Source organism: Petaurus breviceps, unplaced genomic scaffold (genome assembly GCF_028583685.1).
Source record: "Petaurus breviceps papuanus isolate PSGF00001 unplaced genomic scaffold, PetGlider_PUasm1.0 90804, whole genome shotgun sequence".
Lineage (NCBI taxonomy): Eukaryota > Metazoa > Chordata > Mammalia > Diprotodontia > Petauridae > Petaurus > Petaurus breviceps.
Window position 1 is genome coordinate 7,225,665 of NW_027187348.1, and position 17,830 is coordinate 7,243,494.

General features: G+C 37.4%; 1 protein-coding gene across 1 annotated transcript in view; it reads right to left on the reverse strand.

The window, feature by feature from the left end:
- LOC138147572 (aldehyde oxidase-like) overlaps positions 1-17,830 on the reverse strand; it is a 96,426-nt gene that overhangs the window by 6,657 nt on the left and 71,939 nt on the right. The window contains exons 29-35 of the mRNA XM_069070103.1: positions 15,523-15,651; positions 13,419-13,493; positions 11,123-11,175; positions 8,993-9,107; positions 4,891-4,956; positions 1,457-1,645; positions 846-1,013 (exon numbers count right to left, since the gene is read on the reverse strand). Of these exons, the coding sequence (XP_068926204.1) occupies positions 846-1,013; positions 1,457-1,645; positions 4,891-4,956; positions 8,993-9,107; positions 11,123-11,175; positions 13,419-13,493; positions 15,523-15,651 (795 nt within the window). The remainder of the gene's footprint in view (positions 1-845; positions 1,014-1,456; positions 1,646-4,890; positions 4,957-8,992; positions 9,108-11,122; positions 11,176-13,418; positions 13,494-15,522; positions 15,652-17,830) is intronic.

The following is a 17,830-nucleotide window of genomic DNA, read 5'->3' on the forward strand; positions in this document are numbered from 1 at the left end:
AAAGAAAGAAAGAAAGAAAGAAAGAAAGAAAGAAAGAAAGAAAGAAAGAAAGAAAGAAAGAAAGAAAGAAAGAAAGAAAGAAAGAAAGAAAGAAAGAAAGAAAGAAAGAAAGAGACTGTGAGTTTGTGTCTTCGAACATGGCAGAAGATGAGGAAGAGTTATTCCACAAATAAAACATTTTAAAAGACAACCCAAAAAAATGCCACTTTTTTTTTCCAGATAGAAAAGAGCTAAGCCTGGTCATGAATGGGTTAGGGAACAGGCTAAATTATAAAGGCCACCTATATCAGACTTTTTACACCTAACCATTCCTCTGTAGCTAGATGGCACAATTGCTAGAGTGCGGGACCTGAAGTCAAGAATAATCCTCTTGATTCCAAATCCAGCCTCAGATATTTACTAGTTGTGTGACTCTGAGCAAAGCACTTAATCCTCTTTCCCTCAGTTTCCTTATCTGTAAAATGAGCTGGAGAAGGAAACGATAACCCATTCCAGTGTCTTTGCCAAGAAAACCCTAAATGGGATCATGAAGGATCAGACACGACTGAACAATAACAAAATTCCTCTTTGTTGCATTTTTTTCTTTTTCTTTCATAAAATGAGCAATGGAAACTTTTGAGTTTTTCACTCTAGCGCTACCAGTCTATTATTTCATACCCTTAAGAATCTGCAGGGCTTTATTTAGAAATAACAATAATTCTAAAAATTATAATATCTCCCTACATCCCCATCTCTCATTTCCCTCTGCTTACAGTGGAAAACTACTTTGGTGGTTCATTAAGTTCTAGTCTCAAAAAAAGAACAGTTAGCATTTTTCCGACTGTTGCCTTTTGAAAAATATGTACCATTTTTGTAAATTTATCTTCACAGGCCATTCTAATCTTCTCAGAGGTCAATGGACTGTTCAATGTGAAGACTCCAGAAAATCCTCTTTCTCGTCGAGCTGCAAGTATTGCATCATGCAGGGCAAAAAACACAGAGGATCCCAGGAATAATGCAGACTCACCCAGGCCCTTGGACAAAAACAGATATAATAGCTAAAAAAAAATCCAACTTTCTTTTTATTTATATTTAATATCACTCTAAAAAATGAGTTAATAAATGTAAAATGCTTTGCAAACCTTAAACAGCCAAACAAATTTCAGCTATTATATTTCTTTCTTTATATAGTCCTTATTGAGTTCAAACCATTAGCAATGAAAAGTAACATTATTTTGTATGGTGCTTCACATGGAAAGAAGAAGCATTAATCTCCTCCCAGTAGAATGCAAACTCCTTGAGGACAAGAGAATTTTGTTTTTTGTTGGGGGGGGAGGGGTTCTTGTTTTTTTTATTCCCAGCATCTACTACAATGCATCACATATACTGGTTTAATAAATACTTGCATTACATTAAATTGAATTGCATCCTCAAACATTTTCCAGTGAAAAAGTAATTCTTATCCAGGGTACCTTACCTTTGATGAATATAGAGTGCGTGCAACTTCAGAAGGAGGCAAAAAGGAAATATTGAACTCAGTAGGAACATCACAGAAGGAAGGAATTTTGTACTGTTCTGGCCCCCGAGTGTAGAGGATTCCTTCAGGTGAGTATTTCAGTTCCTCTAACGTATAAAGACCCACACCTTGAATAAATGCACCTTCAATCTGATGTGGAAAAAAGTGATAAGGAATTAATTTTTCCATATATAGTCAAATATCATCAGGCATGTTAAAGCAAATGCTTTGCAACTTTACAGTGTTTATTTTTAAAGTATTTTAAACATTTTACAGAGAACCACATGCTATTGGTCCATGCCTCAACTAGCAATAATAAATTTAGAGTAAAGAGATCTGGGTTATAGTCCTGGCTCTGACATGAACTAGTTGTATGATGATAAGCTGGTCACAAAATTTTCTTAAGCTTCAGTTTCACATTTGTAAAAATGAAGAAATTGTACTAGAAGATCACTAAAGTCCCTTCTATTTCTATTAATCACATTTTTTCTTCATATATATATTCATATCATATCACTTATATCATATCATATCACATCATATACCACTTCATATAAGTATGGGACAAGAAATAGACTTGTGGTTTGATTGGCATAGGGAGTTCCTAGGCTGAGAGTCTTCTACCAGTACAGGTCATTGCCTTCTTTGCAGCTCATAGTCTTACAGACACCTGCCTAGAGCACTGAGTATTTAACTTATTTTTTCAGGGACAGACAGCCAATATGTACCAGAAATCGTATTTGAACCCAGGTCTTCCAGTCTTTAAGACCAGCATTTTCTACCTATTTCTTGCTACTTTTAATAGGTTCTAAGTCAAAACTGATTTTCACTACTTCTTTCAGACTTCTTACTATTCTTTCAGCTTGCCCTCTCCCTATCAACCTATCAAGTATGATTCATGGGTAATCATTCATAGTAATGCTATATTAATCTCATTTCTTTTTCCAATAAGATTTCTAGACTGATAAATGTGGGAAATGCTACTTGGAAGGAATATAACATGATTTTAGGAAATCATTTTATAAAGTCTCTCTTGATATTCATGTGAACAAATGCAGAAATATAGACTGAAAAAATAGTATGGTTAAGTCAGTTTGGACCTGACTGAATTAATGGAGCTAAAAGGTTGCGATGAAGAGAATGATGTCAACTTGGAGGGAAGTCTCCAGTACAATATATCAAGACTCTGTTCTTGATCCTGCTCTATCCAATACTTTTGTCAATCACTTGGATGAAAGTATAAGAGTACATGATTATCAGATCTGAGAGGGAAAACTACCACACTGGATGTATGATGTGGGATCCAAAAATATTTCAATAAATTAGAAAATTGGTCTTATCTAAGGAAATGAAAATTATTAGGTATAAATATAAAATCCTATAGGGATCCAAATATCAATTACATAAGTACAGGATAGGGGAAATATGCTAGATGAGAGTTCATGTGAAAAATATTTAGAGGTTCCAATCAACTGCAAGATCAGTGTGATCTTCCTCCTATACCTGTTCATCCTTTTTTTATTTTTAAGAAAGCTTGGTATAGTAGATAGAGAATGGGAATTTGAATCAGAAACTCGTGTTCAAATCCTACCTAAAACACTAGCTATGTGATACTTGGCAAGTCACTTAATGAGTTAATCTCTCTTAGGCTCTGACTGTTAATATATAAAAATTGAGGATACTAATAGCACCTACTTCAAGGGTTTTTGTTTATTTTTTGGTGAGGATCAAAGGGCATACTATATGTGTAGCGTTTTTAAACCTTAAAGTAGCTCTACTATGGACTTCTGTTACTAGCTTTTGCTTAATCTCACCTACGCTTAGAATCAGAATTTTTAGTCCTGTTATTTATTTCCTGCATCTGGAATGCTCTTCCTATTCCCTCCTCACTTACTGATCCCCTATCCGTCATTTAAAAATTCTATCTCAAATGGTATCTCTTTCCATGAAGTCTCCCCAATCCCCCTACACAGTGACAATATTTTCCATCAGACCTCACTGAGCATTGTTTTTAACTTTAAGATGTATTTATCCTGTAACATCCTCCAGTGTTCACCAAGAAGTATGCTATTGCCACTCTAATCAGATTAATCTAATCAGGAATGAATGATAAAGAAAAAAATTTTTAAGCACCGATTAGATGCCAAGCACTGGGTATGCAAATATAAGCAATAACAGAGCCCCTGACCTCAGAGAACTTACATCCTAATGGGGAAAGACAACAAATAAAGAAGAGATGGGGGAGGCTACACATATGTTGGTATAGTTGAAAATGTCCAAGAAATGACTTGGAAGCTTGGTTTCAGGCAAATTAAGCAAAAAAAAAAAAAAAACACCTGTTAGAGCCCAGTATCCCAGGAGGAAGAGTACAAGATTCTGATATTATGAAGGGGAAAAAGAGGCTGACCAGAGTATAGGCAACATAATTTGGAAATGTTTGTACATGTTTAACTGTCTTCACAATGCTCATTCTCTCCTCCGTGTCTTCACTTAGGCAGTTCCCATTGCCTGTTATGCCATACCCTTTACCTAATTAAATCATAAGCCATCCCTTTAGAGCCCAATTCATACTCAACTTCAGTATACCATGATGACTTCCGAAACTGAGTCCATAGTGATTTCCTAATTCTCTGAATTCCTTCAGCACATATTTGCATAACACAATTTGAAAAGTCATTATATATTCAGAAAATATTCTCTTACTGGTTCCTGTGTATTAGTCTTATCTCTCCAACTAGATTCGAAGATCTACGTTCAACATTTTAGTCTCTGAGAGCTTGTGGTCAAAACATTAATCATGGACAAACTCATGATGATTTTTAAGCTTTGAATAGTTTAGAATACTCATACTTTTCTTGCCAACTGGGTACATAAAAGGTTCTTGATAAATACTTATTGTTTAATTGATTGATTTTGTAACATTAGTGTCCTCAGAGAACCTTATACTTCAGATTCAAGGCCACATCTGGCCCTCTGGGTCCTCAAGTGTAGCCCTTTGACTGAATTAAAATCACAGAACAAATTCCCTAAATAAAAGGATTTGTTCTGTAAAACTTGGACTTGGTCAAAAGGATGAACCCAGGGACCAAGAAGGTCACATGGGCCTTGAGGCCACAGGTTCCCCACCCCTGGATAGGCTTAGTCTTTTCTCATACCCAAACTCCTTTAAAATAGCCCAAATATTTTCTGACCTGATATGAGGTAATAGGAATAATTTTTGGCCCAGAAGGAATAGAGATCCCCAGGATGGAGGAAGGATACCCTTACATAAAAGTATGGCACCTAAAAGTAATGAGTAACTATGTCCCTGAAAATCCCCACAGCATGTGTTTCACTCCAATCACAACTAAAATTGAGTGTTAGAAATACAGAAAGATTGAAAAATAATCACTTACCTGACCTATATCAATAGCTGGATTGATACTGCGACCAATATCCATGACAATGTCTGTTCTTATGTTCTGTTAAAAAAAAAAAAAGAAAAGGTCCATTTATGCTTTTTGAAAACCAATTCTAGGGAGAGGGAAAAGCTGCATCCTATTTGGCACTCATTCCTGAGTGGCACCACATCCCCATTTCTTTCAGGAGAAAGAAGTAACAAATGATTTTATTAAGTGAAATGAGTTTTCAAAGTTATATCAATAAACTAACCAACTTAATAGTTTGGCCGCTATTGTCTCTGCAAGAAATAAGTAGTTAACAGAAAATATGACACTTGTCATAAATTATCAATTAAATAAGTTGGTCCTAATTCATCAAAAGACACAAGAAATGACACAACAAATTAGAAACAGCTTTTAATTTTCTGTACTTTCTTGTACCTCTATAATTGGAAGGAAGAAGTATAAGATAAGAAATAGTATTCGTATTCCTCCTGCTAATGAATTGTTGTAGAACTTGGTGTGCCACAGTAAAAAGAGCAAGAAATATTCTCTTATTCTAGGTTATTTTCATAGTAGTGAAAGGGCTGAACCTCAAGACTGGAACTTAGAAACCAAAACTTCTCTACTAATCTACAAATGAAAAGCAGTGTATTGGGGCAGTCAGCCTCTCACAAGAGCCCTGAGGATCCTCATCTGTCCTGGAAACAGGATTAACTATGGCAATTAGTGGAAGGAAAAATATGAAAACTGAAGGGTGCAGGGTTTGAGGATATGTTTTCATCTAGATCAGAGGTGCCAAATATGCAACCCACTACACTCCTGAGAGAGACCCCAGGATGTCTGAGGTGGGGGAAGGGAAAGAGACCAGAATAAAATGTCGTTTCTATCTGATTTTAATGTGTTGATACATTAATTTTTTTAAAAGAAATATGTAAATAGGTGTGGTTTTCTAAGTCAATATATGGCCCAAAGAGATCCTTATATATAGTTAAGTGGCCTTAATTTCTATTTTCTATTCTATTGAATCAAGAATCTTCTTTCTTAAGAAGAAAATTAGTTGATGATACGGGATACTAAACCCTTACAGACTTGAAGCATTCACATCATCTGTTTAGCAGGGTGGAGTAGTGGAAAAGGCATTGAATTGAACTTTCTATCATACCTACTGCCATTTACCTTAATCTATTCTCCCCTCCCTCCCTTCTTTTCAGCTTCCTTCTCCCTTTTATGTGTTTTCTTCCCCCATTAGAATATAATCTCCTTGATGACAGGGATGATTTTTATTCCTTGCATTTGTATAACTGTAATATTAATGGGAATTTGAAGATCTTCCTTGCCCCTTAATAAGTTGAATGTAATCACATGGAGCCTGTGGTGGGAGTAATTTGCTGAACAGGTGAAGCAGGAAGGGTGGAACACAGCTGAGAGGAAGTTAGGAGTCAAAGCAGTTAAAACAGAGGGAGGAGAGGATGCAGGCAAGCAGATAGCTAGGATTTTAAGTATTTGTTTGTGGGAAGGCCCAAGCAGGAGGAAGGCTTTGGGATAGTGTTGCTTCCTGCAGTGATAAGGTATATTAATTTCTTTACTGCTATGATGGATTCAGTTTTCTGCTGTTGGAATTTGACTTTCTGGTGTTGGCATTCGGCTTCCTGGTGTTTAAAAAAAATGTTTTGCTTCTGTCTTTTATACGGAGTCTATTATATTTTGTGATTCAGAACTATGCTGGCATATTCATAGTCACCATTGGTGCTGTGGAATATTACCTTGGCGATACAATAACTAGCACATAGCACACTGCTTTACACATATGCTTCACCTAACAAATGCTAGCTGTCTTGTCTTATTAACTAGTCTGGGGCTCAGAAAACTTAGGTTCTAGCCCCAACTTTTTTCACTAACTCATTGTGTGACCCTGCCCAAGTCATGTCACCTCTCTGCAGTCTCTGTTTCTTCTTCTACAAATGAGAGGTCAAACTAGGTGCTTTCTAAACTTCCTTCCAGGTCTGGGAGTCTCTATTTTGGTGGCTGAAGTTACAACAAACAAAGTTCTGCTGGATGCCTACAGACCAACGACGTCTACAGGAGATCATTATTCAAGGTGTATGATTTGGGACAGTACCCAAAACCTGCTGTGACAGAAACATGTTCTATTCTCAAAGGAGCAGAACTTCCTGCCCTTTGCCATAGCCTAAGCACGGAAAGGGTAGCAGGTGACACCAACAGGATGAAAACCAAATGTTTATCTGAAAGAAAAATAACATGCAACAATACAAAACCAAGCATGGTCCCTCAAGGAGCATTCAGTCCACCACAGTCTTCTGCTAAGTCAGTGACTACCCACCCAACTGAATGCTCAGAACTATTGGGGCTACTCAGGATGCTTGCCTTGGGAGAAGAGGGAGGAAGGGGAAGATTGTAGCTGATTAATAATAATAGTAATAGCTCATATTTATATGATACTTTCAAGTTCACAAAGTACTTTCTTCATAGTAGTCCTGTGAGTTAGATAGTATATGTATTACTATTATTTTACAACTGAGGAAATTGATCATTAAAGACATTAATTATAAAAGAGGAATCTTCCTTCTACTGTGGCACCTCCCCTGGGACTCCCCGCCCCCCTTCCCCTCTCACCCAAACCTTCTGCCAATAAACAAAATTCCTGAGTATTTCTCAAATGACATTTTTAGGCCATCATCAGATGAGGAAACAACTTCCTCTGGGGGAGATAATGATGTTCCCATGATTGCACATCTAGATTGATCCTAATGTTACCCAGGTCTCCTGATAGCAAATTCAGTGTTCTTTCTACAACACTGGATTGCCCCTCTTAAAAAAGAGCAAGGTCAGCTATGGCAGCAGGTGACCCAGAACTTTGTAGGCCCTGCATACGGTCAATTCCAAGCCCCCTGCTAAGACAAGTCAGCAGTACTGTTGTTATAGAACTCCATGAATTATCATGTTCATAGTACGTTACAACCTTGTCCTAGGACCTTGGCAGAATAGGCACAATCTGAAAATGTGCAAATCTAGATGATCCAAAAAGCCTTCTTATCGAGAAGGGTAGGCAAAGTCAGACACATTAAGGAGAGGTGAAATGTTGTGTAAGGACACTTGAAGATCTCTCTAACAAGTACACCAAGCCCCAGTGATAAGCATTACGTGTGGGTAGAAACCATGGGGAGTTAAGCAGGCTTGCGCTTCATGACCAGAGGCTTGGAAGCCTGGGGCTAGATAAACAAGGCTCATAAATCTTCCAAAACCACAACAAAAGGAGTATTCCATTAAGATGATACAGTCAGGCCCCACATTAGTGATAAACAGCCCCACCCACAGGCCAAAGACATCACCATAAGAAATCCTGGGTTGGTTGGATCAGTGCAGATCATCAGATCAGCATATAACAGATGCCCTGAACCAGTGGTACATTATTCTCATGTTAATCTTAGAACTGATTATGTCTACCCTGACAGCTTCTTCCTCTTGTCAGCTATAAGTGTATCATTGTTGGTGATGGTCACATGTGTTTCCTAAGGCAGATCAACTTGTTTTTTTTTCAACCCCAGAAGAGATTGCTTCCTCATATGATGGGGAAACTTATGACCAGCCTGAAATATCACTTGAGAAATATCCAGGAATTTTATTTATTGGCAGAAAGTAAGTGGAAGGGGTAGAGCAAGGGGAGGGAAGAGGGATTCTTCTTGTATAATTCATAAATCTATAAAGATACTCCAATGTTTCAATATATGTAGTCCATTACCTGAGTAAAGGAAGTCACTTATCTGACAACCAGAAAATAGAATTGTTGGCTGACACAATAAATTTGGATTGATGTTCTGAAACTGACCTGAAAGGCCTTTAAGAAAGTTCTATTATTATTTTTCACATAAGAGCTTAGAATCACTGGTCACTCTGGTCTGATAACACCAATAAATTAGACTTGGTAACATTTTCTGGGCTACATATTCATAAATGGCTTATTTGAGCTTGTCCCTTCCAACTCTGAGATTCTGTGATTCCGACACATGAGATTGGCATCACCTGCTTGAAGGGAGGGATGGAATTCAGCCTGCAATTTAGGCCTAAGTAGGAGACTGTATGAGAAAACAGTTACCTTATGATTTCCTGTCAGACAGTCGACTTCAACTTCCGAACAGGCAGTTCCATACACAAAATAGGCAAATGGGTGACCTTCACCTTTTTCCCAGTCTAGGTCAGACTCGTAGCCCCTGTTGGAAATGTAGTTTTTTAAGTATCTTACAAGGGATGGATTTAATTGGGAGCATATCATGGTGGAAAGAACACTGTGCTTAAAAGAAGACCAGAGTTTAGGATTGGCTCTGTCACTTACTGGATTAGCTGAGCCACAATTTGTTGTTATTCAATGTCATTTCAATTGTGTCCAACTCTTTGTAACACCATTTGGGGTTTTCTTGGCAGACAGACTTGGAAGGGCTAGCCATTTCCTTCTCCAGCTTAGTTTACAAGTGAGGAAACCAAGGCAAATAGGGTTAAATGACTTTTCCAGGGTCACACAGCTACTAGGTGTCTGAGTATGGATTTGAAATCACATTCTCCTGACAGTGAACTGGGCACTCTCTCCAATGTGCCACTTAAGGACCTGAGTGATACACACCCATCACTTCACTTGATTGAGATTCTTAACCTCTTCCTCATTTGGCTCCTCAGTTTCCTCATCTGTAAACTATGGATATAACACTTCGATTAACTATTCTAGAGAGTTGTTGTTAGTAGGCCACTTTGTAACTATTAAAAATATTAAAGTGAACATTTTAAGTCGTCGGTTTTTATTATAGTAAAAATTCTGGTTGAATTTTATTTCACAGCTATAGTAAGCTGTATTTAAAACAAAAGACGTAGAGAATAACCAGATCTCTGGAAGATACAGATTGTTTAGACCATTGAAAGGCAGAAATCTTGCCTAATATATAACCATCATTTCAGTGATGCTAGATGGATGTTTCCATGCCACTCTAACCACATTGACATTCACACACACACACACACACACACACACACATACACACCCCAAACAAACACATCCCTCTTGTTTTGGACTTTTATTTCAAACCCCTGAAAAACTCCTAAACAAATGCTCTGGGTCATATGAACGTCCCTCCAAAAGTATTCCTCTCTCAGTAAGAATTTTGCCTGCCCTGCAGAGTAACCTAATGTGAAAGTCTCAGTACTTGCTTTTTCTGACAATTGCTCAAAACTATCCATACCTTTTAGACCAGAGGGGTCAAACACATGGTTCAAAACACCCTAGATTACAGACTGAACCAGATCAAAATGTAATTGGGGAATATTCAACAAAACAAATAACAATATAATAAAACATAGATAATGTTAATGTCTGGTTTTCTAAATCAATATGTGCCCATAAGGATCCTTATATTCGATTCAAGGGACCAACCCCATTTCTTTCTGAGTTTAGCACCTCTATTCTAGATTAACACTAGGCCACTAGGAGACAATTTAAGAAGCTTACATCCAAATGCCTTGATCTCCATTGCCAAACCCTAGTCTTCCATGACCTATGCTTGTAATGCTGTAATGGCACCACTCTCACCATCATTCTCTATCATTAACCTGGACTTACATTTTCAGACCAGACAATCTGCATCGGCTCCTTGTCTGCCCCTTAGTATTTCAGTGTTAGACACATTTTGAGAGTAGAGAGTAAGGCAGGGACAATTAAGGCCATTAGATTGTTAGAAAAAATTCTTCCCTTCTTTCTCTATGTTTATCCTAGGCTGGATGTGAAAGGCTTTGTTCTAAAAGATTCCCCAGGAATGATGAACAATTATTTTAAAGTCATAAGAACAATGAGATGCAGCTCTCCTGCCCTCCCAGAAACTTTTGCTGAGCATTCCTAGTAAATTTTTATTTTTGTTGCAATATTATCTATTCACCTATAAGTTCTCCCATGAATCTATCCAGCCATTGGTACTTTTAAACAGGAAACAGAAGTTAGTGCCCTATACTACTAGAAAATATAAAATACCCTTTGTCAAAATTGTAAACAAAACCAAAGTTTCCCTTGATTCCACTATTTTTAAATACACATTTTTAAAAGGCATTTTTATCTATTTCTTTGAAATACTCTAGATTAGTCTTGATATTTTAAATTCTTCCTTTTCTCACTTCAGCAATGAAATGGTATGGTGTCACCTCAAATTTTAACAAATCTAGGAGAAGATTGAAAGGGTTTTTTTTTTACCTGAAATAGCCAGTTGCTGAAAGACTAATGCTTTGATTAAAAGCTTCTTGTGCCTGCAAAAGAAGGGCATTCTTTTTGTATGATACAAAACAAAAACTAGATATAACATTTCATCTATGTTTTCATTACTAATTTTATTCTAAATTAAGTAATCCTGTTTTTAAATTAGTAACTGCTAATTCTTATTACAAATTAAATTAATAACCTACAATACCAAACTACAATATGCCTACAATAATTTTCTGTTCCAATTTCAGTACTGGCATTTCTACCCTTAGAGAGCCCAAGTACTGGAGACATCTTAGTCTTTCAGAGTTTCAGTAACCAAAAAATTCATTGCCCTCTGGCCAAATTGGTGATGATTTAAAAACTTGGAACATTCATATGCACGTGGATCTTTAACTTCTTCAATGTAGCTCACAGTCCACACAACAATAATGGGATGACCAAACCATCCAAAGCAGCTCTGGGCCATGTTCTCCCATGAGTTTGCTTGGGGGTGTGGGACAGGTGTAGTACGAATTACACCCCATATGCTGGAAGCCCTCCTTATTTTCTCTTGACATTGTAAGGGTACCAATAATTTCCTTATGGACAACCTCTCTTCTCTTCCTATAACACAATTATCTAATTACCTTTTAAATAAGTTTAAAATAGTTTTAAGGAATCTGAAGCACTGTTATTTTTCCTTTTTCCCACTTTTGGGGGAGAGAGGAGGGCCATCAAACATATTGTCAAAAGACAAAGTCAAAGAAAAGAAGGTCCCTGAAGCATTTTTCAAAGCACAGAATGAATAGAAGAAACTTCATAAGGAAACACATGAGCATGATGACTTTGAAAGTAATATTTTGAATTGATTATATACTTCAAAGGAAAAGTAATGCACACAACAGAAATTCCTGGTTTTACGTATAATTTTCATTATCTGCTCTACTTTGTTTATAGAAATACTTATTTACTTAGCATTTGTTTAGAATTTTTGAAGAGTTAAAGAATCTGTTGCAGACATTCACAGGATCGGTGAGTGAGTTTTCATTTCAATATGGTGGGTATGTACTAATACTAAAAAGAAAAAACAAGGACATAAAAGCAGAAGCCCATCAAGTTCTGCCAATTGCACTGAAAATCCCCTTGGCTGTCATGTGTACACAACAGGCTGCAGAGATAGGACAGGGTATTTTGCTGCTCAGGCAAACTGAAAAATTCTATTACTTGTATGTTGTTAATTGTGCCACTGCTGTAACATATATGATGAGTCACCACAGAATACCTATATGCCATGGACAGTGAATTTACTGACATTTAAAACTCGTACACATGCCAAACGTGATATAAAAATGTCCCTAGTCATACATCCCTGTGTACTATGCCCTGGCTAAGGCATGGTGCAGGGGAAAGAATGCTGGGAATCCAAGTGTGTGCTTCAAACCTGGCTTAGCAACTTGCCAACCATGTGACCTACTAGTCACTTACTCTCTCTAGGCCTCAGTTTCCTCATCTGTGTAATAAGCAGGTTGGTCTAGATGATTTCTTGTGTCAAGTCCATGGTATATGATGATCAGTTAAAGGAACTGGGGGTGTCTGTCATGAAGAAAACTGTCAGGGAGAACACCACTGCTATGTTTAAATATTTGAAGAGCTGGTGCAACAAAGAAGGGTTAGACTTGTTCTGTTTGGTAATAACCAAGAGGAAGGGATGGAATTCACAAAGACTCAAAGTTAGGTTTGATGTCAGGAAAAATTCCAAATAATGAGGATTATTCCAAAGTGGAATAGGCAGCTTCCAAAAGCTATGAACTCCCCTTCCCTAGAGATCTTCAAACAGGCTGAATGGCCACTTATCGGATGCTTTGTGGTGAGAAGGGCTGCTGAGGTCCCTTCCAACTCTAAATAACTAATCAAAGTTCTTGGTTCAAGACAGGAAAATGTTACCTCACAGAATAATCCTGGGGAACCTCCTTTTCCAGTTGCTAAGAGTACATGAAATCTACTCAGTTCCTAGAAAGTTCCTTTCTTTATCACTTCAACCCTAGAACATTAGTTTTCTACCTCCTAAGAAGCAGATGGGCCTTTAAACAAAATGCTTGAGAATCTAAAAGTGACCCACTAACGTTATCAAAATCCAGCCCCCAACTTCCCTTTATTCTGTTTATTTCCTCCTCACTGATCATTTAATTTACTTTACTGGTACCTTTCAGAATCCTTTATTAAAGCTGTCTGATTTATAAGTACCCTGTTAGGCATTCTTCTTGTGACAAGAACTGCCTCATATTCTTTCACATGAAAAAAATCTTACCCAGTCCTTCCATGTGCCATAAGGGTTTTTGTTAATGATGGGTTCCAGACGTTTTCGAAGAATTTGACAGGCATCCTATAATTGATGAAAAAAAATGAAATTTATGCTAGTAATGTTGTGAAAGAAATAGTAGCTTTGTTAAATAAAATTAATACCAGTGTACCTGAGACAGAAAGTGGTTCATAATTTTTAAAAAATGTAAAGCTCAATTGGGTACAAACCACTTAATAAAGCTGCAAGTTGATTTACTGTCATTAATGCCTATGGATTTATAAGACTATAAACTATAAGTTCTCTAAAAGTAGCTGCTCATCTTAGTTCTTCCAGTGCCTAAAACAGGGCTTTGTACCCACCAGGTGCTAAATAAATGTTTGTTCAATGAATGAGTTTCATTTATTCTTGCAACTTGTTTATTCCTAAGAACAATCTACTACTAATTTTGATGATCACTGTTTGGTAAATTGAGTATGAGTCAGTAGCATTGTGTGATTGTTTCATAAGCTAACACAATGCCTGGAAACGTACATGCCCTAGAGGAAGATGGGGCCAGGCCAGTGAAATTAAAAAGCTACTCCACAAACTATATAGTACGATGAATCATCTGAGACTTGAGCAGTTGGCCAGCAGATGTGGGCAAAAGTGAGAGAAGTTTAACTCAAGGCAGAATAATAATCTTCTGGGGTGGCCAGGTAGCACAACAAGTAAGAGCACCAGCTCTAGTGTCGGGATGACATGGGGATCAAATCCAGGCTCAGATACTTAGCACCACACTCAGAAATAACTGGCCGTGTTACCTTGAGCAAGTTACTTAACCCCAATTGCTTTGAAAATAATAATAATAATCTTCTTTGGAGGCTGGACTTTATATGGAGCTGGTCTTTACATGAAAGCTAAGGGGTCTAGCTGGGAATGAAGGGGATATCGACTAACTTATTCAAATGAGCTATACTTTTCCTACAGCATCCTATAGGATTTTTTATTTATCCAAGGCATGATGATCTCAAAGAATGGAGTTGAATTAGTTGAACATCCCAGAAGTGTCTATGTGAAAATAAGGTGGGGGAGATCCAACTCCAATTCAATTTAATTCAACAAATATATCTTATGCACCTACTGTATGCAAGGGATTACAACATAACTACTGGCAAAAGGAAAATCCAGTCCACCTTTCTAACCTTATCGCCCTCTGCTCCTCAACATGGAACTTCCCTACTCCAGCCAGATTCCTCATCTCAATACCTCCCAAATTCACTTTGCATATTCTAATCTCTCTGTCTTTACTTATGCTATTTCTCACAGCTTGGAATGCCAAAACCTCTTCTCTCCATCTCTCTAAATTCTACCTAGCTGACAGTAGGCAGCACGGTAGGAGAAAGAACATTGATTAGAGTTAGAGGACCCGGGTTCAAATTCTAACTTTGAGGCTAACATTTTTTACCCTAGGCAAGTCATTTAACTTTCTTGGACCTCAGTTTCCTCACTTAGAAAATGAGGGTGGGATGGGGGGTGGAGGGAGGTGGTTACACTAGATAATTTCTAAGGTTCTTTCTTGTATTACATTTGTGATCAAGTAATCCTACTTCCCTTCCCTTACCACTGACAGGCTGTACAGGCAGCTCCCACAATGGGAGTTCCCCATGCTGACAAAATCATAGATTCTTCTATATTCTCTACTGAAGAGGAAACTGAAGTCAAATAACTTGTCTATGCCCACATGACTAGCAAGTATCAGAGGCAGAATTTGAATATAGGTCTCCCTTACTCCAAATTCTACACTTTATCCAATATACTAGATTGTAAGCTTCTAGAGGATAGGAAAGTTCCCTTAGACTTCTTTGTAATCCTTTACCTCCCCTCCCCCCAATACCTTGAAAGAGTTAAAATATTCAAATGATTTTCCACTCTCATTTCTAAATATTTCTTTCAGGATTTGCTGGGCTTCACTTATATATGTCCCAAAGTCTTAGTGTAGTTTTAAACTTTGGTGGTTTAAATTTGTTTAAAATGTAATCTTTAACAACTTAAAACTACACTAAGACTTTGGGAACATTCTTCATTTAATCATGGAAGGCCAAAGATTAAGATGTTAGTGCTCTGATCTTACCTGCAGTGCCATGCCATTGACATCTGCCACCACAGAACCTCCTGAAACATTGGCATTAGGAACCGTTTCAGTGCTAGTTCCACGCAAGTGAATATTTTCCATTGGCATCCCTAACTCACGACTGACAACCTAACAAAGAGAATAAGCTCTTATTAACACATGTTCAACTCAATTCAAAAGACATTAAATACCTACTATTTGTAGGTTTCTGTGCTAGGAGCTTGGAATGCAACACAGAGACCACTCTTTAACAGTTTATAATCTAATAATATAACAATAATAATGATGACAATAGCTGACATAGTTTAAATACATTTATTTAGACAGCCTAGTAAATACCATTATATGATATGAATCTGAGAAAAGACTTTTGTATCAAAAATATGTTTAAGTTTAAAAATATTTTGCCCTTTCCTGTTTGTCTTAAGTATATGTCATATACATATACACACAAATGCATGTGTATATCATTAAGTGAAGAAAGGGAAAACTAATTGGTCTAGGACGGGGTGATGAACCTGTGGCCTTCAGGCCACACGTGGCTTTCCAGATCCTTAAGTGCAACCTTTTGACTGAACTCAAATTTTACCAAACAAAAACTGTACTGCACACACACACAGGCGTGTGCGCGCGCGCACACACACACACACACACACACACACACTGATATATTTGATTATGAGGTGGAGTAAAGGGAATGAATGGTTAGCCGTATCAAAAGATGCAGAGAGGTCCAAGTATATGAAGAATAAGAAAAGACCACCTGACTTAGAAGTTGGGATATTATTGATAACCTTGGAAATAACAGTCTTAGGCAAGTGGTAGAATGAGAAACCAGCTTGAAAGAATTAAGAAATAAGTGAGAGTGGTAAGAAAGGGAAAGTGGTGAAATTCTTTTTTAAGAGTTTGGCAATTAAGGGGAGAAAAGATGTAGGATAATAGCTAGAGAAAAGGGCAGTGTTCAATCAAGCATGTCTGTGGCTGAGGTAGACTGAAGCTGTAGCTGTTGGGAATTGAGGAGGCTGATAAATTGGGAGGCCAGACTGTTTGAAAGGACATCGATGTATATGGTAAAGTCCTTTCGCCCTCTCTGGTCGTCTCTAAGATCCTGCCTCATTAATCATTAACTCTCTTTCTCTCATCTATAATAAAGAGACTATGATTTCAACCTCAGCTCTTTTGATAAATTACATAACCTCTCAAAACCTTAGTTTCTTCATCTGACAAATGATGATTTATCTACTTATACTCTAAAGAATTTAGAAATTATGTTAATATCTTCAGAGATTAAACAAATTTGTCAGATGAGTCCTAAAGTATGAAAACAGTTGACATGTATCTAACACTTTAAGGTTTGCAAAGTTCTTTTACTGACATGTCATTTAGTTATCAAAGCAATTTTGTAGGGTAGTTGCTTTTTTCAGTCCCTGTTTTACAGATACACACATTAAGGCTTATGGAAGTTGTAACCTCTCCAGTCTCAAAAGCCATTTAATGTCTGAAATTAGCTTTAAACACAAGTGCAGGGCTCTGTCAAGATTACATAGCTCAAAAACAATTTGTCAGATGAAGAAACTAAGACATACAGACATTTTATAACTTATCTAAGGAACCTAGGATGAAACCCCAGAATTAATTCAATATGAGAGTGAGGGAAGGATCCTGAAGGATACAGTAAAGTATCATTTTGAAGGAAATGGGTAGAGAGAGTTGGCCTTGGCAAGGTGAATGGCCATCTCTTCCACCAAGAAAGAAGCAAAAGAATAGAAGGGTCCTGAAGTGTAGAGTAGAGGGGCTTAGTTCCTTCATCTAACAAATGATGTTTGGTCTGTATAATCTTTAAGTTTTCTTGATGTCATAGATAGATTTTTTTCCCCTATGCCTCAGATTGATAGAAATATCCCTTCAGAAGTTTCCAGTTACTTTACTCATTTTATACTCACAGTCATATTCTGAATCATAATTTGGACTTTTGTCCACTGAGATTACTATTTTCAATTTTCAGATCAAATATTTTTCTGGATGTAAAATTCATAATTTGGGATTTGGGCTCAAAAATCAGTCTCTTCTAAATTCAATTCAAGGAGTTGTAATAGCTTTTTTTTTTTAAAGCAAGCAAGGTTAAGTAACTTGCTCAAGGTTACACGGCCAGTTATTTCTGGGTGTCCTGCTAAGTATCTGAGCTCGGATTTGATCCCCAGGTCCGACACTGGAGCCGGTGCTCTTACTCGCTGAGCCAACTGGCCGCCCCTAAGCAATTGGGGTTAAGTACCTTGCTCAAGGTTACACAGCCAGGTGTTTCTGGGTG